The sequence below is a fragment of the Nerophis lumbriciformis genome, linkage group LG26, assembly GCF_033978685.3.
Source record: "Nerophis lumbriciformis linkage group LG26, RoL_Nlum_v2.1, whole genome shotgun sequence".
NCBI lineage: Eukaryota > Metazoa > Chordata > Actinopteri > Syngnathiformes > Syngnathidae > Nerophis > Nerophis lumbriciformis.
The window spans coordinates 26,269,230-26,295,000 of NC_084573.2; the positions used below are offsets into that span (position 1 = coordinate 26,269,230).

At 36.0% G+C, this 25,771-nt stretch overlaps 1 protein-coding gene across 1 annotated transcript in view; it reads right to left on the reverse strand.

Annotated features, from left to right (window-relative positions):
• Positions 1–25,771, reverse strand: part of enpp1 (ectonucleotide pyrophosphatase/phosphodiesterase 1) — a 92,155-nt gene that overhangs the window by 60,420 nt on the left and 5,964 nt on the right. The window contains exon 3 of the mRNA XM_061986678.2: positions 3,513–3,585. Within this exon, the coding sequence (XP_061842662.2) occupies positions 3,513–3,585 (73 nt within the window). The remainder of the gene's footprint in view (positions 1–3,512; positions 3,586–25,771) is intronic.

The following is a 25,771-nucleotide window of genomic DNA, read 5'->3' on the forward strand; positions in this document are numbered from 1 at the left end:
GTTAAATAGGACATACAAGTCAAAGGGTGGTGCCACAACAGAGAAGGCACCCCGCCCAAGATGGGGGAAGCCGCAGAGTCAGCAAGAGAACATTTGGACAACAGAGCTTCTAAGGGGGTTGCAGGACCAGTTTGAAACCAGTTGGGATTTCAGTTAAATGTGATAAAATAAGATGTCCATCACTTTAGCAGGGTTTCAATTACTAATCGGGACTTCCTGGTAAACAGGAGGGCATTCTGGGGGCCCAAAATATCCCTCAAAGTGTAAGAAAGTAACAGGGCTGGTGTTTGCTTCCAATGGTGGGCGATACTGATAGTTGATACCAGATTGATACTTTTTACTTGATATGCAATCATTGAATGAATGCAAAAAATTACAAAAAACTAACAAAAACAGAGGTGTAAGGAATCCAAGTTTATGGTTTGTAGAACTTTAACTCGATTTTATAATACACACATATCACCCCTTTTTAATCATGTAGACCAGTGGTCCCCAACCACCGCACAAGAAATAAAAATAAAAAAAATAAAAAAATTAAATTATTTTTTATTAAATCAACATAAAAAACAATATATACATTATATATGAATATAGATCAATACAGTCTGCAGGGATACTGTCCGTAAGCACACATGATTGTATTTCTTTATGAAAAAATAAATAAATAAATTCCACCCCCCCCCTAATTTTCAAGCGTTGACCGGTCCGCAGCTACAAAAAGGTTGGGGACCACTGATGTAGACCACATTAGTCTAGGACTAATATTGATTGATTATCCCACAACCCGGAAGATTCATTAAAAAAAATCTGAAACTTTTATTCTATTTGTGAAAACGCAATAAAGACACATGTAACCCTATTTCATCCATGAATACTAATATACCTGAATATTCAATAATTTGGTGCATTTGCAAACAGCTAAAATGATGCACAAAGCAAACTAAAACCTGCTTCCCGAGAATGTACAACAATTATTTTCAACAAGATAAATATAACCTGAGAGAATAATCTAGTTTACAATACTTTAGTATATATATCGATACGTGGAATTAAATTATGGAATGATTAGGCAAAGAAATCAAACAATGAACTAAAATGTTCCAGTTTAAGAAACTGTGTTCAAAGTACAAAGAAGAAAATTCCTGATAAGGAGATTATATTATTCATCTCATTATTAATCTCAAAATGTGAACCATTATTTTTAAATACCTTTTTATGAAAACTATGTATATAATAATTATTTACTTGTTTGTCCATTTACTGATTTATTCATTGTTTTACAGAATAAGTAGCAACAAATCAGTATTTACTATGAAACAAAAAGGGGTAAGATTAAATAAGTTCTGCTTCTTCCTACTGCTTTTCAGACAGGCTGTAATGAGAAAGTGTAATTATGTGATGTATCATATTGTAATTGTATGCATGTTTGAAATAAACAAACACCATAACTGGGTTCCTCAAAATTGCACTGGATTATAGCACGGACCCTGATGATTCATCAGAGCACAGGTTTTTTTCTTTATCTGGACATGGACTAGTGTGGTCCACAAAGAGTTTCACAAATCCAAAAAACTGTTTATGAATGTTACATTTCCATATAATAATCCTGTTCACATTTGAGAAGGCACATTTAACCCCAATTTTTTCTATGCACATAGACCTCATTAGTCCAAGTCCACATTAACCACAACTACTTAAAATTCTCAACTCTGGACTGGATTAATCTATAGTGCTTAAATGTCCATAAAACAGTTTCTGATTCGTGAAGCCTTTATTCTGTTTTTTTGCAATACAGGCACATTTAACCCTTGTTTAAGCATGTAGACCACATTAGTCCAGATTAGGGATGCAACGATATCAAAATTTCATATCACAGTTATCGCGGTATTGTTGAATGTGTTTAAAAAGTGCTTATACAGTCACTAAAATCTTTTAACCAAGTTTTTTTAATTATTTTTTTGTAACTAAAATAGACAATATACTTTCTTGGTTTTGTTGAATAAAATTCTACCCAAACATTTAAAAAAGTCAAATACAAATAAGACAGCAAGAGAAGTATACTCTTATGTAAAGTAAATCTGTATAGTATATTTGATCTTCTACATCAACTATATGATTTGCCTGAGTGGCTGGACTGGACATTTTTAAAAAATAAATACAAAAATGGTTTAAGAATCGTTACAAAAAAGAATCACGATTCAGTCGAAAATTTAAAAAAATGTTACCCCCGACTGTCAAGTGTATATCGATCACTTTGTTCTTTATGACCAATCTAAATACTCTATAGTAGTTCAGACAATGAGTTTTTTTTTACAAGTTTAGATTGGTGTATGACGTTTCCTAGTAAGGAAAGATGTTAATGCCTCGTTTTCATTTTAGCATTTAAGATCTATCAATCACAGTTTTGTTGACAACATGGCAATAAACCATCGGGAGTTTTACCAAGATTATCATTATCCTTTAACGTTACATCCCTCGTCCAGGTTTAAAAAAAACAAAAAATGTACTTAATTTCTAAAATGCAATATAAATAAAATCATCTACTACTACTACTATTATTATTATTTTTTTTTATTATTATCTGGACTAGATTATCCCACAGACCCTAAAGATTGCGAAACCTTTATTCTGTTAAAATGCAACCTTTTTAACCCTTTTTTAGTCGTGGTCCACATCAAAAACCACTCCACTAACAATTCTCTAATCTGGACTAGATAGTGTGTGTGAATGTGTGAATGTGTGTGTGTGTGTGTGAATGGGTGAATGTGGAAATAGTGTCAAAGCGCTTTGAGTTCCTTAAAAAGGTAGAAAAGCGCTATACAAGTACAACCCATTTACCATTTACTATTTAGATTAATCTACGGATCCTAAACATTCATAAAAACAGTTCTTGATTTGTGCAAGTGACCCTTTTTTGGGAGCATGTAGAGCACATTAGTCCAGGTTGAGGTGAAAAACATTCAAACGTGTTTATGAACCTTCAGGGTCTGTGGAATAATCGATAAACAGTGATTTTAAATCTGGACCTGGACTAACTTGCGTAAAAAGGGGTTAAAATGTGCCTGGTTTACATTTTCACAAATAGATTAAGAGTTTCATAAACTTTTGTAAGACTGATTCTTTACACAATATTTTATATTGCTGTTATATTGTTTGGTGACTAAAGTATTCAAAGATCATAACATTTCAAGTAAAAAGTATCAGTTTGTTATCGACTAGGAGTATTCCAGGCTGGTGAACTGGAAGCAAACTTCAGTCCGGTGAAAAAGTATCTATTTATTATTACTCAATAGACAAAACAAGCCTTACAAAATGATCCAAAAGCCAAAAAAACCCCAAATACAACATTTAGCTCCCGGCCATAGTGGCACCAAGGTCGTGTTGCAAGAGTGGAAATTTTACGCGCGGCGATACATTTGCACAATACAGCACATACTTCAAATTCCTTACGGTGAGGTCTGTGAGGTTCTATATGCTCCATCTATGGCTGACCAACATGTAATGAAACTTACCTTTCTTACTGTTGCCGTTGTTCAGGGAGAAGGCCAGTGTAAGGATGAGAATCAGTAAGCAGAGGATTAGAGCCTGCAATGAAAAATATTTTCAAATACGGTACATTTTTGCCGTCGTGTCTGTTAGCATACGCACCTGGACTTGCAATTAGGGATGGGTACTTTCACATTTGAACCGATACCAATTTCTGGTACTTTTGTGTGTTCATGTAATAATAAATGTTCATTTGTTTAATAACTTTTTTAACACTGATAACTTTGCTGTCCAGTTGCAACGGTATATCTTGTTCTTTAAACCTACTCAGTGGCCTAGTGGTTAGAGTGTCCGCCCTGAGATCGGTAGGTTGTGAGTTCAAACCCCGGCCGAGTCATACCAAAGACTATAAAAATGGGACCCATTACCTCCCTGCTTGGCACTCAGCATCAAGGGTTGGAATTGGGGGTTAAATCACCAAAATGATTCCCGGGCGCGGCCACCGCTGCTGCCCACTGCTCCCCTCACCTCCCAGGGGGTGATCAAGGGTGATGGGTCAAATGCAGAGAATAATCTCGCCACACCTAGTGTGTGTGTGACAATCATTGGTACTTTAACTTTAACTTTTACTTCGTCATATTTGCTTAGTATGCATGCATTTCAGTTTGTAGGCACGGCTGTCAAGCTCATTTTCATTGAGGGCCACATCACAGTTATGGCTGCCCTGAGAGGGCGGCGTGTGACGGTGAATAATATGAATATTAATGTAGGAGGATTTGCCTCAAGATATGTAAGAACTGCCTATGCATTCCATTAAATGTTTTTATGTAAAATGGCAAATCAGTCACCAGAATGTTACCATTAAAAATGTTTTATGGAGAAAAGGTGTTTTTTTTTTTACAGTATATTACTGTTAATGGAACAAAACAAAAAAACTTTACGATTCTAAAATTATGGTGACTAAGCTGCCAGTTTTTATGGTAATATCTACAGTTGTATTTTCTGTAAAAGGAACACTGGTACCACTAACAGTAACATTCTGGCGACTGATCTGCTAGTTTATCGTAAAATCTATAGTAATTTTTACACCGATAAGGCACTAAAATTATAGGTCAAGCAGATAATTATGTATTTTTGATTTTTAAAAATGTTTGGAATGTATGATTAAATATTTGATGCATTAGATTATATTAAAGTTTAACAGATAAGTATGCATTGTTTTCCATCAAACTGGAAATAACAGGTATATTTAGTAAGAAAAGAAAAGATGAAGTACCGTATTTTTCGGACTATAAGTCGCAGTTTTTTTTCCATAGTTTGGCCGGGGGTGCGACTTATACTCAGGAGCGACTTATGTGTGAAATTATTAACACATTACTGTAAAATATCAAATAATATTACTTAGCTCATTCACGTAAGAGACTACACCAGGGGTCGGCAACCCAAAAATACAAAAACAAATCTGTCTGGAGCCACAAAAAATTAAAAGCCATATTACATACAGATAGTGTGTCATGAGATATAAATAGAATTAAGAGGACTTAAAGGAAACTAAATGACCTCAAATATAGCTACAAATGAGGCATAATGATGCAATATGTACATATAGCTAGCCTAAATAGCATGTTAGCATTGATTAGCTTGCAGTCATGCAGTGACCAAATATGTCTGATTAGCACTCCACACAAGTCAATAACATTAACAAAACTCACCTTTGTGCATTCATGCACAACCTTAAAAGTTTGGTGAACAAAATGAGACAGAAAAAGAAGTGGCATAAAACACGTCCTAGAAAGTCGGAGAAAGTTGTACATGTAAACAAACTACGGTGAGTTCAAGGACCGCCATAATTAGTAGGACAAAACGGCACTCGCCAAACACTCGAATCAGTGAAGCATGTTTAATATAAACAGTGTGCTTTGTAACAATTAGGGAGGTTTGTGTCATGTTTGTCCTCCTACAGAAACCATATTAAAACTAAAAATATATTTTTTCGCCCCATCTTTTTCCATTTTTCATACATTTTTGAAAAAGCTCCAGAGAGCCACTAAGGCGGCGCTAAAGAGCCGCATGCAGCTCTAGAGCCGCGGGTTGCCGACCCCTGGACTAGACGTATAAGATTTCATGGGATTTAGCGGTTAGGAGTGACAGATTGTTTGGTAAACGTATAGCATGTTCTATATGTTATAGTTATTTGAATGACTCTTACCATAATATGTTACGTTAACATACCAGGCACGTTCTCAGTTGGTTATTTATGCGTCATATAACGTACACTTATTCAGTCTGTTGTTCACTATTCTTTATTTTAAATTGCCTTTCAAATGTCTATTCTTGGTGTTGGGTTTTATCAAATAAATTTCCCCCAAAAATGCGACTTGTGTTTTTTTCCTTCTTTATTATGCATTTTCGGCCAGTGCGGCTTATACTCCGGAGCGACTTATACTCCGAAAAATACGGTACTTTATAAATGCACAGGCTTTCGCGGGCCATATAAAGGGATTAGGACACCTGTGTCCTAGGGTAGAAGTAGTCTTTGACATCAAGTTGAAGGTCTTGTCTTTTGTTGAACTTGCCAGATTTGAAGGTGTTGACATTGCCAACAATAATTAGTAGCATGTAATTTAGCATCAAGCTAGTGCATTTTGAAAATTAGAGCTTTACTTTTGCATGCATGTTGGCTTTGCTGGCATGGAAAATACAAAAATGATCTCGAAGCAGTCCGCTATAAATATGTTTGCTTGTCAAGTGCAACAAAAGGTATCGATATAGGGTGCCGTTTTATATTGCGTATCAGATAGTACCAGATAGTGTCTATAAAATTGGTCGATACCTACAAAAACTTACTCGTCCCGATTTGCAATTGATGGACGTGACAATATGCATTACAATCTGGTGCGCACACTGATAAAACGCAAAGTATTTTTCATAGTTCTTCCTAACTTTGCATGGTGTACATCAATTATGCATTATGCAACTGTAACCAGTAGCCTGCGGATGGTTACAGATAAATATGGGAGAAAGAAACACTTAGTAAAGTAAAAAAGTTTTCAGACAATATCCATAAATCATAATGCCCTCAAGACATATTTTCTTGACAGTTCGAACACAGTTGACCTCAACTATTTACGGCTTCGAAGTTAGTATCAAAGCCGTAGAGGCGGGATGTTGCCTGTTTGAAAGTGAAAGTGAACTGGAGTGTGATGTTTAACGCCAACGTCTAACTCCTCCCACCTTGTTGAGTTGACAGCAATTGGATACATCAGCATCACCACTAGGGGTGCTTATCGAATTCGGTACTTTAATAGGCACCGACCGAATTACCTCGGTACAAACAGTGCCATAGTCCGATACCTGTGTTGCACGTGACGTCACATCCGGTTGTAGACTAAACACACGGACACGAAACAATCAAGCAGCACTCAGGGCCGACTCAGCCAAACTCCTAAGTAATCTTGTAATTTAACGCCAACAAAGCTAGTATGCTTGATCGAAAATGCTCGAACATAAAGTAAGGCTACGCTCTTCCAAAATGTGCCAGCTTGATGCTAATTTACATTGGATTTGCCATAGACAGGCTACTCTTAGCATTAGTGATTTTACATGGCGATTTAAACACCTCCAAATTAAGTAAAGAAAATCACAACCAAACAGCTGGTTTGTAATAAGCACAATACTTGGAGTATAATCACTTTGTAGGACCCCACATAACATTCAGCTTCCTGGAAAAAGCTACTTCCTAGTTAAACATACCATAGATAGCCTATACAGTACTGCCATCTACGGTCTTGGAAGTGCAACTGTGGTGCAAATGAGACTCAAATGTAATAACTGGCAGCACAGTTATCATTAGCTCATTTTTAAATGTTACAATAAAAAAATAATTTTATTATCAATAAATATTTAAAAATTCACAAAAGTACCAAAAATTGGTACCGTAAAGTACCTGTATCGGAATTGGCACCGTATCAGTTCAAATGTGAACAATACCCATCCCTAATCATCATTCATGTAGTTATCCGAGTGGGATTCTGTCAGTGTGTGAATGAGCTGGGATCATGTAACCATATGAAAATTCCACATTGAACCAAATTTATGACTGTTATCACGGTATTGTTGAATGTGCTCAAAAAGTATACACACTAAAATGTTTTCACCAAGTTTTATAAATACACAAAATCGTTATGCTTCTCTGCTTACTGTTATTTCAGTGTTTAAAAACATTTATCTTCTTCCATTTTAATTTGTACAGTTTTAGAGTGTTGTAATGATTTAAGACAAACATTAAACAGGGAAAGACATTAATGTCTCTTGTATACATGTTAGCATTTAAGATAGCTTGCGTCTTCAGTAAAAGAGCAGTGGTCCGTAAAATTGATTGATAGTGCTTATTCATCATGGTTTCACGATCATCGTAATAATTATCTGGAGTTTTAACCACGGTTTATCAATACCGTTACATCCTTACGAGCACAGCTAACGATATCTTTCCGTATGAAATGTTCACTACGCCGCAGACTACAGCATCACTTCTGTGTAGGGCCAAAATAATAATCACAATTATTTTCATCAATATTGAAATCACGATTACCAATCACAATTATTTATTGTTAACACATTTTATTACACTTTCCATTTGAAACAAACAGTATGTAAATTTGGCTTTCATTTAAAATTGAAACTATAAAAAACAATTCATTAATAGAAAATAAAATGCACAAAAAGCAAAGAGCTAATTAAAATAAATATGCCATTGCAGAGTGCGATCATAAAGTGCAAACAAGTGAAAAAATAAGATTATGCACTAACGGCACTTACAAAAGAACACATTAATTGTACTGCTCACAGTTTATATAGGACATATGTCTTTGGGCAAATAAAACGTTATTGCGTCCGTTATTTTGGCGTGTCTTTGACAAGTGGATGGATACGGGTAAGGCTGAAACGACGCGTCGACGTAGTCGACGTCATCGGTTACGTAAATACGTTGACGCCGTTTTTGTGCGTCGACGCGTCGCATATTTACGTCACACTACCGTCATGGCGGAGCGCAAAGCAGACGATGCGAGCGGTGCGAGCGAGGGGAAAAAGCACGTCAAAAGTGTGGGAGTATTTCAATAAACGGCCTAATAATGTAGCGGCGAACAGCTGTCTCGTCAGATGACGTGCGAGCTCGCAACCGTGGCTGCTTAGCAACCAGCCAAACCCCACTTAATAAAATTATATTTTATCTTAGAGCACATCCGCATCCCTATTCACCTAGGCAACCCCAGGAAATGTATATAATTCGGCATTATTTCGGCCAGTCGGCTTATATGATCAGAGCCGATCAGTTTACGTTCACGCGCAGGTATAATGCGGCGCACTCCCGTATCATCTGCTGGTGCGCGAGCCCGGTAATTAGACCGCTGTGTCAAATCAAGGAGTACAAAAGACGCCAGCGCAGAGTGGAGAAAGGTTTAGTTCATTACAGATAACCCAGAGTTGTGCCAAAAGTGTACCAAAACCAAAAGCTGAACGGACAGCCGGTAAGATCGCACTTTATTTCTCTTTGTGGGTGTGGCGCACCTGTTGCGCTGGTGAGATGGTGGTGCGGGGGAGTTGTGTGCATGTAGCGTGCTTAGTCTGGAGGCTAAATACACACGGTGTTTGTGTAACTGTTGTTTAGTAAGGAAGTGTTGATATTCTTTGCTTAGTTTGATAAATGTTGGAGCAGTTTGCTTCATCAGGAGGGTGAAGTCGCTCAACTTAAAGTGTTGGATTTAACTGTGTTGGATCATTGGCTGCTGGTGAGGGCATAGAAAAAGGGGCATTTTTCTACCAGTAGACAGCGTTTAAGATTGAGTGTTTCACTGCTAAATTAATAATATATTTATATTGAATATGGATTTTAAATATGTATCTAAAATAGGTGGTTAATTTGTTAGGTATTTATGTATTTGCATATTGGGCTTTCTGCTGCATTTATCTATTGTGTTTCTGGTGTTAAATGTATTTTATATGTATCTTGGTGCATTTATGTTGAGATCTGTTTTAACTTAAAGGGAAAAGATGTGTCTATTTTCTTGCACTTGTTTAATGGTTAAGAGTTTGATAGCCTAATTTATAATTGTAAATTATGGGATTGATAATTGATAGATTTTTTACAGCATGTTAATCTTGTGGCGTTGTGTCCTTAAAGATTTTTCACCTACTAAAGAAGCTAAAGGCTACTAAATAAGCTAAAGGCTACTAAAGAAGGTAAAGGCTACTAAAGACAGCTAATGACAGCTAAAGAAACTAAAGTCTACTAAAGGCTACTAAAGACAGCTAATGACAGCTAAACAAACTAAAGTCTACTAAAGTCTACTAACACTGCTAAAGACAGCTAAAAAGACTAAAGAAGAAAAAAGACGCTGTTTCTTCGTTGGAAAAACTGTTGCAAACTAAAGGAAAATAAAAGGAAAAAATAAATACGGTCTGGTCTTTTGAGTGAAATCCAGAAGCCACATTCAGCATTGGTACATCCCTTCAAGTGTGGGATAAGCACAGCGAAAAAAGCAAAACACTTGACAGTTGTTGTATGCACACTGTGTCGAGCGGAAATGGCCTATCATAGCAGCACAACGGTTATGAACGAACATTTGAAAAGAAAACACCCGACAGCGTTCTTGCCATCACCATCAACTAGTCAATCGTCCGCGTGAGTATACGTTGTCATCATTACACAAAAACATGAATGTGTCATTTGTATCTGCGTTGTAAATTCATAAACTAAAACACTGTTTCGCTCTGAGAGGCGCGCTTGGCGTGCCTGTTCAGTGTTTACAAAGACGCGCTCCTTTTTAACGCTAACGTTAATTAGTTGTGCAAATACCTTTTACAACATTAACAGTTACATATACTATGTACAAACGAACAATTAACTTTCACTTTAATCATACTATCATTGTTGTGTTATTATGCAAAATAAGCAATACTTTTACTTTTGTTGAAATGTTTACACTGTTACAGAATATTTCGTTTTGCACTTTTTTGTATTGGATGTTTATCTTTATTTTTGCACATTTTAAAGCAAAATAAGCAATACTTTTACTTTTGAAATGCTTATACTTTTGCAGAATATTAAGATTTGCACTGGATGTTTACTTTTATATTTGCACATTAAAAAGCAAATAAGCTACTTTTACTTTTGTTAAATGTTAAAAGTTTTAAATGTTTACATTGTTACAGAATATTTTGTCATGGTGTTGTCAATGTTGACTGAGTGGCCATACTTTTTTTTTTTGTAAATAAAAGTCATGCCTTTTGAAAAAACTGGCCTACATTTATTTTTTCATCTTCATTTTAAATAAAAAAATAATCGGCAAAAGGAAAAATAATCTATAGATTAATCGAAAAAATAATCTAAAGATTAACCGATTAATCGAAAAAAATAATCTATAGATTAATCGATAGAAAAATAATCGTTAGCTGCAGCCTTAGATACGGGGTCCCTCGGTGTACGGTTGATGTTACGGTAGTCTGAATTTTGGGTACCTCCACTTTTGTAGCAGTTAGTCTGGGCTTTGCGCCGGTGTCAGGCGGCCCGCTCTGTTAGCAACCAGCTTTACAACGCATTCAAACGATGGCGGTTTAGAAAAGAAGGGAAGTGTTAAGGCTTAACGTGTCTCCACAACTTGACAATTTGTTTGGATGTAAACACCAACGCAGCTTTGCCGTGCAACTCGTTTTGGCGTTGGTTGTTGTTTCATGGGCGCATTTTCGGGTTTCGGGAAACGAGTCGGAGTGCTTAGATGCAGCGAAAGTGTTTTTTTTTTTAAATTACCATCACCCTCATTTAATAATAGCGGCCAAAATCGTGATCACAATTAACATTTGATTAATTGTGCAGCCCTATTTCTGTGTAAATTGGATGACAAACACTTTGATATCATACTATAAATCCAGCTACCATCACACAACATCTAACGCACGCTAGTTCATCCTTCACATAGTTTCACTTCCCGACTGCAGTTTACAAATAGATTGTCTAATTCTGAAGTGTTTCCATACAAACTCCCAACATCTGCTACTTCGCCATCCTCACGTAAACAAACACTTATGAGGTATTTTGCAGAGCGAGAGAAGCTGCAGTGTGAGCTCATTTGTTTGTCTTTGCAGAGTCATATGTTATTGTATTTAGTCCTTGCAAACCTTTGCCTCTTCAGCCGTAATTACCAAGAAAGAGCTATCGTTTATTTTTTTCCCAACCGAGATGTTCTAATCTGTGCCAGCTTTACCACAAATGATTTGCAAATGTTACTCTTACGCCCATGTAATTGGAAATCTGCTCCTTCCCTGGCTTTTTAGCTTATAGTTAGGGCAGGGAGGGCATTTTTTGCAGTTTATATAGATGGGGAGGGTCTTGCACTGTAGTTGAAAAAGTATTGATAAAATAGCTTTAAACATGCAAAAACTGTTTTATATTTATGTTTGTCTCAAAACAAACATTTTTAGCCTGCTTTTAATCATTAATCAGTCCCGGGATTTTACAGGCTTTTGTTGTGATTGTTCTGCCCTAAATGACCTGAATTCGCGCCAGCTTTTTTAATCATTAGCAGCAAAAGTTAATGTTTTAAGGCTTTTTTTTCTTCATCAACATTGAAAAACCTTGGGATTATATGAATTTGTTAATGTTTTAAGTGTTCCTTGAACCTTAAAAAGCACAGGATTTCCACAAAAATTTGAAAAATACTATATAATGTTTTGCTCGTTTTATATTGCATGAACTTCAGTAAACACTCGATGGCAATAAAAACAGAGCTCAGTGTCAAATTACTGTACTCTTAATTATAACTAACAGTAATAACTAGAAAATTCCCACGGAAATTATTATGAAGCCTGCTATCTCTGCTGTGAACCTCTTGCCCGTGATCAATTGAAGTTAGTCTACTTCTAAGATTACGCCAAGTATCTAAAGCCATGGTTTTTACGTTTTATTGGGTGAAATTATCGGAAATTGCTAACGTTAGCATGCTATTATAGGAGAAGTTAACATACTTCTAAGATGGCGGCAATCAAAATCTACGATAGAGGTTTAAACATAAAATTAGCTAAAAAAGCGAGCACAAAATTTTAACATGCTATTGTTATCATGATGACATAGGAAAAGTTAGCGTGCTTCTAAGATGACGCCAAATATCTAAAGCCATGGTTTTTATGTTTAATTGCACAACATTTGCAAAAACTCCAACACAAAATGTTAACATGTTAACTTGAGCATGTTAATATAGAAGTTAACATACTTATAAGATGGCGGCAAGTATCAAAATCTATGATATTGAGGTTTAAACATAAAATTAGCTAAAAAAAAAAATCTACCATAAAATGTTAGCATGATGACATAGAAGTTACTTCTAAGATGGCACCAAATTTCTAAAGCCATGGTTTTTCCTTTTAATTGCGTAAACTTAGCAAAAATTCCAACGTAAAACGTTAGCATGCTAGTATATGAGGAGTTAGCATACTTCTAAGATGGCGCCAAATATCGAAATCTATGATATTGAGGTTGAAACAAAATTATTTAAAGCTAGCATAAAACATTAGCTTGCTAATGTTAGCATGATGACAAAGGAAACGTTAACATATTACTAAGACAGCGCCAAGTATCAAAATATACCTAAGGATTTGGCCACAATCAAACTTTGACATGTTCTTCGAAAATTTCACAGAAAATGCTCTGTCATTGTAAAAATGGCAGCGCCCCAGCTGCAGCCAATGAGACGATCTCCTTTGAAGTCACATGACAGCCCGTCCAGTCAGGTTTCTCTCAGGCCAAATAAACGATGCACTTCAACGGGCAGAGAACATGTCCCCCCCATTCATATGAATAGAACTGATTTAAAATGTCCTGGTTCTCATTTCTCTACGGATTTTAACCATTCCAACATCAAAATGAACAGTACATTTGGACATGCTATTTTGCTAGGTGGTAGTATACTAACCATTAGCATATTAAAATGTTTTACTATTTAACTCATAAAAATATGGGCAAAAAACATGCCCCCCCCCCCCCATCAATATTAATGGAAGTGATTTAAAATGTCCGAGTGAGCCTCATTTCTCTACGGATTTTAACCGTTCCAACGTCTAAAATGTTCAGTACATTCAGGAAATGCCATCTTGCTTGGTGCTGGCATGCTAACTATTAGCACATTAAAAGTTTTACTTTTACTCAAAATATAAACATATATACTAGACATGGTGAGGGAACATGATAGTACCGTATTTTTCGGAGTATAAGTCGCACCTGCCGAAAATGCATAATAAAGAAGGAAAAAAACATAAGTCGCACTGGAGTATAAGTCAGATTTTTTGGGGAAATTTATTTGATAAAACCCAACACCAAGAATAGACATTTGAAAGGTAATTTTAAATAAATAAAGAATAGTGAACAACAGGCTGAATAAGTGTACGTTATATGAGGCATAAATAACCAACTGAGAACGTGCCTGGTATGTTAACGTAACATATTATGGTAAGAGTCATTCAAATAACTATAACATATAGAACATGCTATACGTTTACCAAACAATCTGTCACTCCTGATCGCTAAATCCCATGAAATCTTATACGTCTAGTCTCTTACGTGAATGAGCTAAATAATTTGATATTTTACGGTAATGTGTTAATAATTTCACACAAGTCGCTCCTGAGTATAAGTCGAAAAAAACTGCGACTTAGTCCGAATAATACGGTACTGCCTTGCCACTTTTGGTATTTCCTCTTATTCAGTTACGTGTTATCATGCTAATGTTAGTGTGCTAACATTTTATGGTAGCTTTTTTTGTCAATTGTGTATGTTTAAACCTAAGAAAACAGGGATTTTGATGCTTGGCGTCATCTAAGAAGTATGTTAACTTATTTAATATTAGCATGCCAATATTACCATGCCAACATTAGCACATATTCACTGCTTGCATCATATAGAACCACTAAAGGCTTCCTTATTGTCCACTGTCGGCTCTGTCGTCCACAAGTTGCAGACATTCTCCGTGTATGTTTTACGCTTGAAAAGTATTTGTCCATCTTAAACATTCATTTATGTTCCAACACTTTACCCCTGCATGTTAACATTTGTGAACTGCTGAGAGCTATCTATAATTTCACACGTCAACATCTGACATGTAAAGGTGCCTCTTTGCCAAGTCAACAATGCAAATGAAAATCTGTTAAATTGTCTGACCCTGGATAAATAAAAGGTTAAATAAATATATAAATACATGTTAGCATTGTCATACTTTGCTGTTTCTGCTTCATCTACACAAAAAAACATACGTTTTGATTAGACAGTTTATGTTGGGAATTTTTGTGCTCACATCTTTTTTTTTACATTTAGAACTGTTTGAAGGCAGATTAAGAAACATGAGCAGGTGGTTTGAATCAGTGATGGCCAACTGCTTTCTGGTGGAGATGTGACGTTTGCGAAGGAGTCAAGTCTTTTGAATGGGTCTTTAAAAAAAAAGAAAGAAAAAAAGGGCTGTTTGCAAACTTAATCTCCTGGTCAGAGGGAGCTAACTTACTAAAGTGTTGTGAGCATTAGCAACCCGCCCTCTTCCAACTTTTAGCACATAAACTACAACACAATCACACAGTAACAGGGTTTCTCCTTAATGTCACACCACGGCATTTTCATTACCGCCACACCTTGAAAATAAGTTTTTTTTTGTTATATATAAATGGTTGATTATATAGGTTAGTAAGGTCAAGTTTTGTACCTGACAAGTTTCGGCTATCTTGCTTCTGCAGCCTTCATCAGAGGTGTCACGTGATGTTAGCGTGACGTCGTCTGTGACGTGTTATATGGATTTTTCCATCCCACCTGAGGTGGTGGGATGGCGGTGTCCCCTGGCGTGCGCCAGGGGTAGGGCGGGGTGCCCCCTGTCGTCTGGATGTCTACCAAGCGGCCGGGGGCAGCCCTGCAGGACTGTGTCCCAGGTGTGAGGTAGTTGGTAGGCTCCTTCGTCCCTGTTGACAGTCTTTGGGGCCCTATTCCTGATTGCAACCGCCTCTTTGATCCACCGATGGAATTTGTTGCTTTCCATTTTAATGACCTTGGCAGCCTCCCAGTTCATTAGATGGTTTTCCCTCTTGCAGTGGTCTGAAATGGCTAATTTTAGATTTTCCTGCGTTGCTTTCATTCTCCAAAACTTTACCTTACTAGCCTGTATAAATCAACCATTTATATATACACATCAGTAGGCTAAATTAACCTCTGCAACATACTACGTATAGGTTTTTTTGTTGTTGTTTTGTTTTACTTGAAAACAAATTCAAGTACTATAATTTATTGTAGCTCCCAGACGAAATCACAAAGTCGAACGCTATTTTTAACTTTTATTACCAATCTTATAATAACAAATTCCAACAGGTTTTACCTCTCGGGCAAACACTTTAGTTTCTGAGTCCGCGCTTCCCCCGGACACACAACACTTCCTCATTCTACGCCAATCACCGTTAGGAATAACTGACATTAAATCCAAACCAACATAAACATTAGCTGGTCGTAACAGTATGAATTGACATATATATAGCCTATTATTTGAGCACTATTGACAAGCGATGTACCGAAAACCGCACTACTGAAAAAAACGCATGCCATTGTGACTGTCTGGAGCATTGTCAGCATGTCTGTGATGTGGACGTAATATATATATATATATATATATATATATATATATATATATATATATATATATATATATATAATTTTTTTAATTTATTTATTTATTTCAATTTATTTATCTCAGATATACCCACGAACAGCCATCTACAAAATGTGCAAATATTAAAAGGACAGTGGCGGCTTACAAAAAGAGAAAGTCCAACTTGAGCAACAGCGCAAAGCAAGTTCTATAACACCTACAACTACATTCAATAACACCAGAAGAAAAGGCTAAATCTATTGCCAGTTTTTAATTTTTTTAAAAGTCATTAAAAAGTACATTGTACAAAAGGCTGCAACAATTGAAAATATGGCAAAATGATAAAAATATGTTAATAGGTTTGTTTTCAATGCATGTACCGTATTTTTCGGAGTATAAGTCGCTCCGGAGTATAAGTCGCACCGGCCGAAAATGCATAATAAAGAAGGAAAAAAACATAAGTCGCACTGGAGTATAAGCTGCATTTTTGGGGGAAATGTATTTGATAAAACCCAACACCAAGAATAGACATTTGAAAGGCAATTTAAAATAAATAAAGAATAGTGAACAACACGCTGAATAAGTGTACGTTATATGACGCATAAATAACCAACTGAGAACGTGCCTGGTATGTTAACGTAACATATTATGGTAAGAGTCATTCAAATAACTATAACATATAGAACATGCAATACGTTTACCAAACAAACAATCTGTCACTCCTAATCGCTAAATCCCATGAAATCTTATACGTCTAGTCTCTTACGTGAATGAGCTAAATAATATTATTTGATATTTTACGGTAATGTGTTAATAATTTCACACATAAGTCGCTCCTGAGTATAAGTCGCACCCCCGGCCAAACTATGAAAAAAACTGCGACTTATAGTCCGAAAAATATGGTATACATTTTTTGAGCCTTTTAAGAAAATCATAGCAAATTATGCAAATTACTTGATGTCATGGTGACCACGCCAATAACGGTATCTTGGCAGTTTAGGGGAAACTGAGTAGCTTTGCTAATGATAGTGATGTAGCAACGTTAACAACTAATGCTAACCCTCATTAAATGTATAGCCTAGCCATAGTATAAGAGAGGTTTTCCATTTCACACTCGTAAAAACCTTGCGCGCGCTCACACACAAACACACACACAGGTGAAATGATCTCACAAACATACAACTGAACTTAAGTGTGTGTGAGAGACGAAAAGACTGAAGTATGAAAATACAAATTTTCAGTTGAAAAGGAAATCTGAAGGAAAAAAACACCGCAGAGGGAGCAGGAAGTAGGTCTGGGTCAATACATTTTGGTGGCCGATACAAGGATATAGGGTTGTACGGTATACTCGTATTAGTATAGTACCGCATATCGGTCCACCGCCCCCCCGTCGTCGTCACGTCATGACATTGCTGGTTTACGAGCAGAGGAGCATGTTCGGCAGCGCACAATCACGGAGTACTTACAAACAGACAGTGTGTGCACAGAAAAGGGAGAACGGACGCGTTTTGCTTAAAAACCTAAAGCTAATGGTGAAGTTATAACACTGAAACACCCTCAGGAAGAGGTGCTTTAAGACATGGCTAGCTCGCTAGCGACTAAAGTCCATCCCCAGTCTGCAGTGTTTTAGCTACTTCTAAATCACTAATCCTCACCTCCATGGCGACAAAAAAAGTACGTTTCTTATAAGTATCATCCTTGCAGGACGAGGAATAGCTAAACATTGGTGGATCTACACCTGACATCCACTACAATGATACCAAGTACAGGCACGTATCTAGTCGATACTACTGTGATTACATCGATATTTTTTAGCATCACAAAATCTTCTTTTGTTTTTTCAACATTCATATTACCAGTATGTTTATAAACTCAGGAAATATGTCCCTGGACACTTTGAATATGACCAATGTATGATCCTGTAAGTACTTGGTATTGGATTGATATCTAAATTTGTGGTATCATCCAAAACTAATGTAAAGCATACAAACAGAAGAATGAGTGATTATTACATTTTAACAGAAGTGTAGTGTTAAAAGAGAAAGTAAGCAGATGTTAACAGTAAATGAACAAGTAGATTAATAATCCATTTTCTACCACTTGTCCTTAATAATTTTGACAAAATAATAGAATGATAAATGACAATACGTTATTGCATATGTCAGCAGACTAATTAGGAGCCTTTGTTTGTTTACTTACTACTAAAAGACAAGTTGTGTAGTATGTTCACGATTTTATCTAAGGACAAAATTGTTCTTCCAATGCAATAAAAAACATATGTTTAATGTACCGTAAGATTTTTTGTTAAAATAAAGACAATAATGCCATTTTTTGTGGTCCCCTTTATTTAGAAAAGTGCCAAAAAGTACCAAAAAGTATCAAAATACATTTTGGTACCAGTGCCAAAATATTGGTATCGGGACAACACTAGAAGGATATTATTGTGAGACTAAATTAAACACTAATGCAAAAATAATAATAATAATAATACCCCGAAAGGGACAAGCTGTAGAAAATGGATGGATGGATGGATACAAGTAACTCTTTCAGATCGCAATAAACATTTTTCCCATTGGTATTAAATTGACACAGCGTTATGTTTGGTGGTAGGATGTCCGACAGTTTGGGTGTCCCTGAATGCATCAGGGACGTTTGGGAGAGAGTGAGCGGCTGGTTGTGGAGCTGAGAGTGAGGTTTTATTTTGGCGGGGTTACATACGACCGTGACCAAGTCACTTGTTTGTAGTTTTGGTGTGCTCACGGCGGGACTAATTTTGTACATTGATCACCTTATTTTTGACTATTGTTTAAATAAGTAAACAGCAATAAAATGCACTCTCAATCCATGTTAGCAAAAACTGCACAATAGGAAATATTGGCCATCTTGAACAGCGGAGTTGGATGTTTTTTTTTTACCACTCATGTGCAAGTTAAAATTCCTAGACAGGTGTGAAAAAATGCTGCGGTCACAGTGTCTGTCTTGGTGTGAGGATTCCTTTCACTGCAGCTTTACAGGCGGACATAAAGCGGGGGAGCCATCTTTGTGGCCTGGGAGAGCAAACAGCCTGTGTGGCCAACACGCACTCCACAACATTTTTAGGACCTCTTGGCATTTATCGTGTTCAAGCATTATGGGAAGTATTACTCTACTGTCATGTTTCAAATGATTAGCCAATTTAAGCTCTGTGTTAAAGAAACAGTAAGAAATACAGAAGGTCAAAAGCACTCTTAGCTTATCCAAATATCAACAATCTGGAGTGCATGAGAAAGTGTACGGGTAAAAAAAATGAATTTATTGTCATGTAGCAACAAGTATTTTGCATTATTTTAGGTTTAAGGGCTCGATCTCGGGATGCAGAGACTGAGGCAACATGCAGGGGAGGGGGTCACATGACCGCACTCACACTACACTGTAAAACATGACATGTCATAACTCTTCAATGTTGACTTACAAACTATGAAAAAGGACATTTATATCATCTGTACAGTAGGTGTGCCGTCAGGGCCAGCAAGGCCTTCTCTGTTGGCCTAACATAACCAGAAAACATGATCATTATTAAAGATAAAAGGAATTTTCTATTTGCTTTACCTAAATATCTAAAAGTATTCATATTCTCTTAATGTCATATTTTGCTCCTTTCAGCGCTGTTGTTTTTAGTTTATAGAGTTTTTATCCAATCAGAATTCAGGTAGCTTATGTTGCCATGCTATACGAAATCTGTCCGAGGCCTTCAGATTCAGCAATGCTGGCGTCTGTGTGCTGTAAGTGAACGGACACAAACATTTGACAGACAGTTGCAATAGCCAATCAGATCACAAGTTGTTGTCAGTAAGGCCTTCTAGATGGCCTAAAGCAGATATATAGTGATGTTATGAGCTAGGTAACATAATAACTCCATTACCCAGTATTCCACAGTAATGTAGAGCATGCGCAGTAGCCACATTTAGGTTGTGGAATGTAGACATGCCGGCAGCGGGAAGTTTTGGATGAGCACGCTGTGGAGTAAACTTTAAGAAGTCAGCCAACACGCCTCGTCTGCATCTTTTATAATTAGACAAGACAACACATATATTTGCAAGGCCATTTTCTAGAAGGATATTTAAAGAGAAACTACATCTTGTGAGACCATGTCGGCCAACCCCGGAAGCTAGCTCAGCTGTTGATTAAATGTGAGTTCAAATTAGGGCTGAGCGATATATCGATATACAAAATGTACCTAAAATGCTAGCCTGTTAACAGTCAGCATGCTAGCAAGATAGAGCCAATAAACAATATATGTGACTTCTAGTTTTATACTGTACCTATAAAGTGTACTTAAAATGTTAACATGCTAACAGTTAGCATGCTAAGACAATGCAAATGTAAGCTATTTTTGACTTCTAGTTGTATACTGTACCTAAAATGCTAGCCTGTTAACAGTCAGCATGCTAGCAAGATAGAGCCAATAAACAATATCTGTCACTTCTAGTTTTAAACTGTACTTATAAAATATACTTAAAATGTTAACATGCTAAGGTAATGCTAATGTACAATATCTATGACTTAGCTTTATACTGTACCTACAAAATGTACTTAAAATACTAACATGGTAACAGTCAGCATGCTAGCAAGGTAATGCCAAGTTTCAATATCTGTGACTTTTAGTTTTATACTGTACCTATAAAATATACTTAAAATGGTAACATGCTAACAAGATAATGCTAATGTACAATATACCGTATTTTTCGGACTATAAGTCACAGTTTTTTACATAGTTTGGCCGGGGGTGCGACTTATACTCAGGAGCGACTTATGTGTGAAATTATTAACACATTACCGTAAAATATCAAATAATATTTAGCTCATTCACGTAAGAGACTAGACGTATAAGATTTCATGGGATTTAGCGATTAGGAGTGACAGATTGTTTGGTAAACGTATAGCATGTTCTATATGTTAGTTATTTGAATGACTCTTACCATAATACGTTACGTTAACATACCAGGCACGTTCTCAGTTGGTTATTTATGCCTCATATAACGTACACTTATTCAGCTTGTTGTTCACTATTCTTTATTTATTTTAAATTGCCTTTCAAATGTCTATTCTTGGTGTTGGATTTTATCAAATAAATTTCCCCCAAAACTGCGACTTATACTCCAGTGCGACTTATATATGTTTTTTTCCTTCTTTATTATGCATTTTCTGCCGGTGCGACTTATACTCCGGAGCGACTTATAGTCCGAAAAATACGGTACATGACTTAGCTTTATTCTGTAGAATCAAGTTTTGATGTAACATTTTTTTGGGGGAAAAAACTTTTTCAGGTTGAATAAAATTATGATTCAGTCTTGTAATTATTTTTTAATTAATTCTTTATAACGTTCATATATTTTGATGTTTGTTTTTTTCCACGCCCCTCTCAGTTTAAGCCCCAAAATCACGTTAAAAAAATTTAATAAAAAAAAAATCTTAAACTGAACAAAATATTTTACTAGAGATGTCCGATAATATCGGTCTGCCGATATTATCGGCCGATAAATGCTTTAAAATGTAATATCGGAAATTATCGGTATCGTTTTTTTGTTGTTGTTTTTTTTAATTAAATCACCAAAAAAAAACACAAGATACACTTACAATTAGTGCACCAACCCAAAAAACCTCCCTCCCCCATTGACACTCATTCACACAAAAGGGTTGTTTCTTTCTGTTATTAATATTCTGGTTCCTACATTATATATCAGGGGTCGGGAACCTTTTTGGCTGAGAGAGCCACGAAAGCCAAATATTTTAAAATGTATTTCCATGAGAGCCATATAATATTTTTTAACACTGAATACAACTAAATGTGTGCATTTTTTAGTCAGACCAACATTTTTAGAGTATCATAAGTCTCTTATTCTTTTTAATAACATTGTTATTATGAAGCTAACCAATAGTAAATAAAATACTTCTTACCATTAATGCAACTTCTTGAACAGGTGCGGTAGAAAATGGATGGCTGGATTAAAATGCATGAGAATGTTTTGTATTTTGAACGTTATTTTTAAGACTGTGATTACCAGCGGAATTATTCATTACTTATCGTGTTAAGCAATGTCAGCTAAGATTTATCTGAGAGCCAGATGCAGTCATCAAAAGAGCCACAGGTTTCCTACCCCTGTTATATATCAATATATATCAATACAGTCTGCAAGGGATACAATCCGTAAGCACACATGATTGTGCGTGCTGCTGGTCCACTAATAGTACTAACCTTTAACAGTTAATTTTACTCATTTTCATTAATTACAAGTTTCTATGTAACTGTTTTTATATTGTTTTACTTTATTTTTTATTCAACAAAATGTTTTTAATTTATTTATCTTATTTTATTAATTTTTTTTAAAAGTACCTTATCTTCACTATACCTGGTTGTCCAAATTAGGCACAATAATGTGTGAATTCCACGACTGTATATATCGGTATCGGTTGATATAGGTATCGGTAATTAAGAGTTGGACAATATGGGCAAAAAAGACATTATCGGACATCCCTACATTTTACTGTGAAAAAATTTATTTCAATCTGAAAAAACCCAGATGCTAAAATATCAAAATATATGAAAGTGATAACGGAAAATAAACAATTGATTAAAAGAATTACCAAAGTGTATAATAAGTATATAATTATGTGCACTTATTTTCATTTTGAATATCCAGATGTATATTTCAAAATTCAACATTAAAACTGAATTTTGCAGTTTCAAAGTCTATTCTTTCAAGTACAAAACGTCTGGCCGTAATATAGCTCCATACTGTTATAAAGTGCAATGATTTGGTTTGAATTAATTGATTCAGTTAATTAAAACCAGCTAGCACCTAGCATGACATCGCTAAGTAGAGAGAGTGCTAAATGTCCTGAATGAGTTGAGCACTTTGCTTCTACTTGAGTCAAATGTCCTAAAGTAACAGTAGTTGACACAAAGCACTTACCATGGAGGTCGGGAGTGTAAATCCTGGCTACAAAGATGAGGGAAAAGGGCAGAATGCTGCGGAAACGTTTGTCAAATGTAAACTAACAAACCAACACACAAATGGATGATAGGTAGCAGGTGTGCTCCTCTACCCCTGCAAGCACAGGAAGTGGAGGCCGAAGCCAAGAAAATAAAAGCACAAAACAGGAAATAAGTGGTAATACCGTATCTCTCTTGTTTATAAATGCCAATTTTGTATCAAACACTTTTATTCTTCACTGCACCTTCTAAACATGCTAGACTGCTTTTGTAACGAGCCTTAAAAGGCAAGCTTTTGTGCGACGGCCCCAGTTGAACAAGCAGCAGTGTTGCAATTACAAACAGATGCACGGGCGCGCTTGTATTTCAGGAAACACCCGACTTTGCCACACATGTCTTTAATCAGAGCCTCTCCTGAGAAGATCTGAGGCCATTTTTGCGTGTAAAAAAAAAAAAAAAGGTGCCCGCAGCAGACCCATAGCCAAAAAAGCGAACATAAACAATAAAGATGTGTTCCATATTTAGCCCAGCCACTAGTATGTGTGGCTAGACTTGTTTCCACAAAGAGTAAACAATATATGCTGCTCTTTTTACACTCGTTAACCTTAAAACGTGTTTATTTTAGGTTATCCCCTAACTTGCATGTGCTAACAGTATTTGTTTGACAAACTGATCCTGTGGCCTCACTGTGACCTTTGAACTCAACTGTCTGAACGACAGAAAACTGGATACAAATTGTAGTAGTTGTAGTTTTAACGTTCACATTGCATACTTCAATACTATTCTTGGCAGCTTTTTGGATTACCGTAATTTTCGGAGTATAAGTCGCTCCGGAGTATAAGTCGCACCGGCCGACAATGCATAATAAAGAAGGAAAAAAACATATATAAGTCGCACTGGAGTATAAGTCGCATTTTTGGGGGAAATTTATTTGATAAAACACAACACCAAGAATAGACATTTGAAAGGCAATTTAAAATAAATAAAGAATAGTGAACAACAGGCTGAATAAGTGTACGTTATATGAGGCATAAATAACCAACTGAGAACGTGCCTGGTATGTTAACGTAACATATTATGGTAAGAGTCATTCAAATAACTATAACATATAGAACATGCTATACGTTTACCAAACAATCTGTCACTCCTAATCGCTAAATCCCATGAAATCTTATACGTCTAGTCTCTTACGTGAACGAGCGAAATAATATTATTTGATATTTTACGGTAATGTGTTAATAATTTCACACATAGGTCGCTCCTGAGTATAAGTCGCACCCCCGAAAAAAACTGCGACTTATAGTCCGAAAAATAGGGTACTCACATGCACAGTAGGAAGGGGAATCATATGGCCCCATTTGTCACGGTTTACCTGACATATGAAACGTGACGAATTGGCTGGGTGCACTATTCACTTTAGCAGTAAAGTGTTGGATACCTTAAAATGTGTTTTGTGGCAGTTCCAACTTTGACCACAGGGTCAGTTGCTATGTAGAGTGGCACTTTCCACCATTTTCAGCAGACTGCATTGCAAAATGATTAATGCCCTCCCCCTCTTCCGCTCACATAAGATCCAACCAGGAATGGGGCCAGATGATTCCCTTCCTTACTGTATTAGTTCCCCTTGTTTTAAATTGTTTTTAGGGCTGTCAAAATGAACGAGTTAACTCGTGTGATTAATTACAACAAAATGATCGTATTAATCATGAACACGCTTAGATTAATCATGCAATTTATTTTTGATCGTACAAGCTCTCTGCTAAAGTCTTATGCCAGCAATTTAGCTTGTTAATACATGTTCTAACCTGGGAATAACTTTGACAACATCTTGCAAATATGTTAACTTCTCCTATGTTAAGCAAGCTAACATTAGCATGCTAACGTTTTACGCTAGCAATTTCACCAATTCATATGTTTAAACTAGGGCTGTCAAAATGAAGAAATTAACTCACGTGATTAATCACAAAAAAATATTGTATTAATCATGAACACACCTAGATTAAACATGTAATTTATTTTTGACCATACATGCACTCTGCTAACGTCTTATGCTAACAATTAGGGCTGCAACAACTAATCGAATAAATCGATTAAAATAGATTATAAAAATAGTTGGCGATTAATTTAGTCATCGATTCGTTGGATCTATGCTATGCGCATGCGCAGAGGCAATTATTATTATTTTTTAAATATTTTTATTTTTATTTTATTAACTTTTATTTATAAACTGCAACATGTACAAACAGCTGAGAAACAATAATCAAAATAATAAGTATGGTGCCAGTATGCTGTTTTTTCCCCCAATATAATACTGGAAAGGATAGAAATGTAGTTTGTCTCTTTTATCCGATTATTAATCGATTAATCGAAGTAATAATCGACAGATTAATCGATTATCAAATGAATCGTTAGTTGCAGCCCTACTAACAATTTAACTCAATTATACATGTTTATCTATCAATCACTATTTTCACACTTGACATCTTGCAAGTATGTTAACTTCTGCTATGTTAGCAAGCTAACATTAGCATGCTAACGCATTTTCGCTAATTGATATGTTTAAACTAAGGCTGTCAAAATGAATGAATTAACTCACCTGATTAAACACAAAAATATCACATTAATCATGAACACACTTGGATTAATC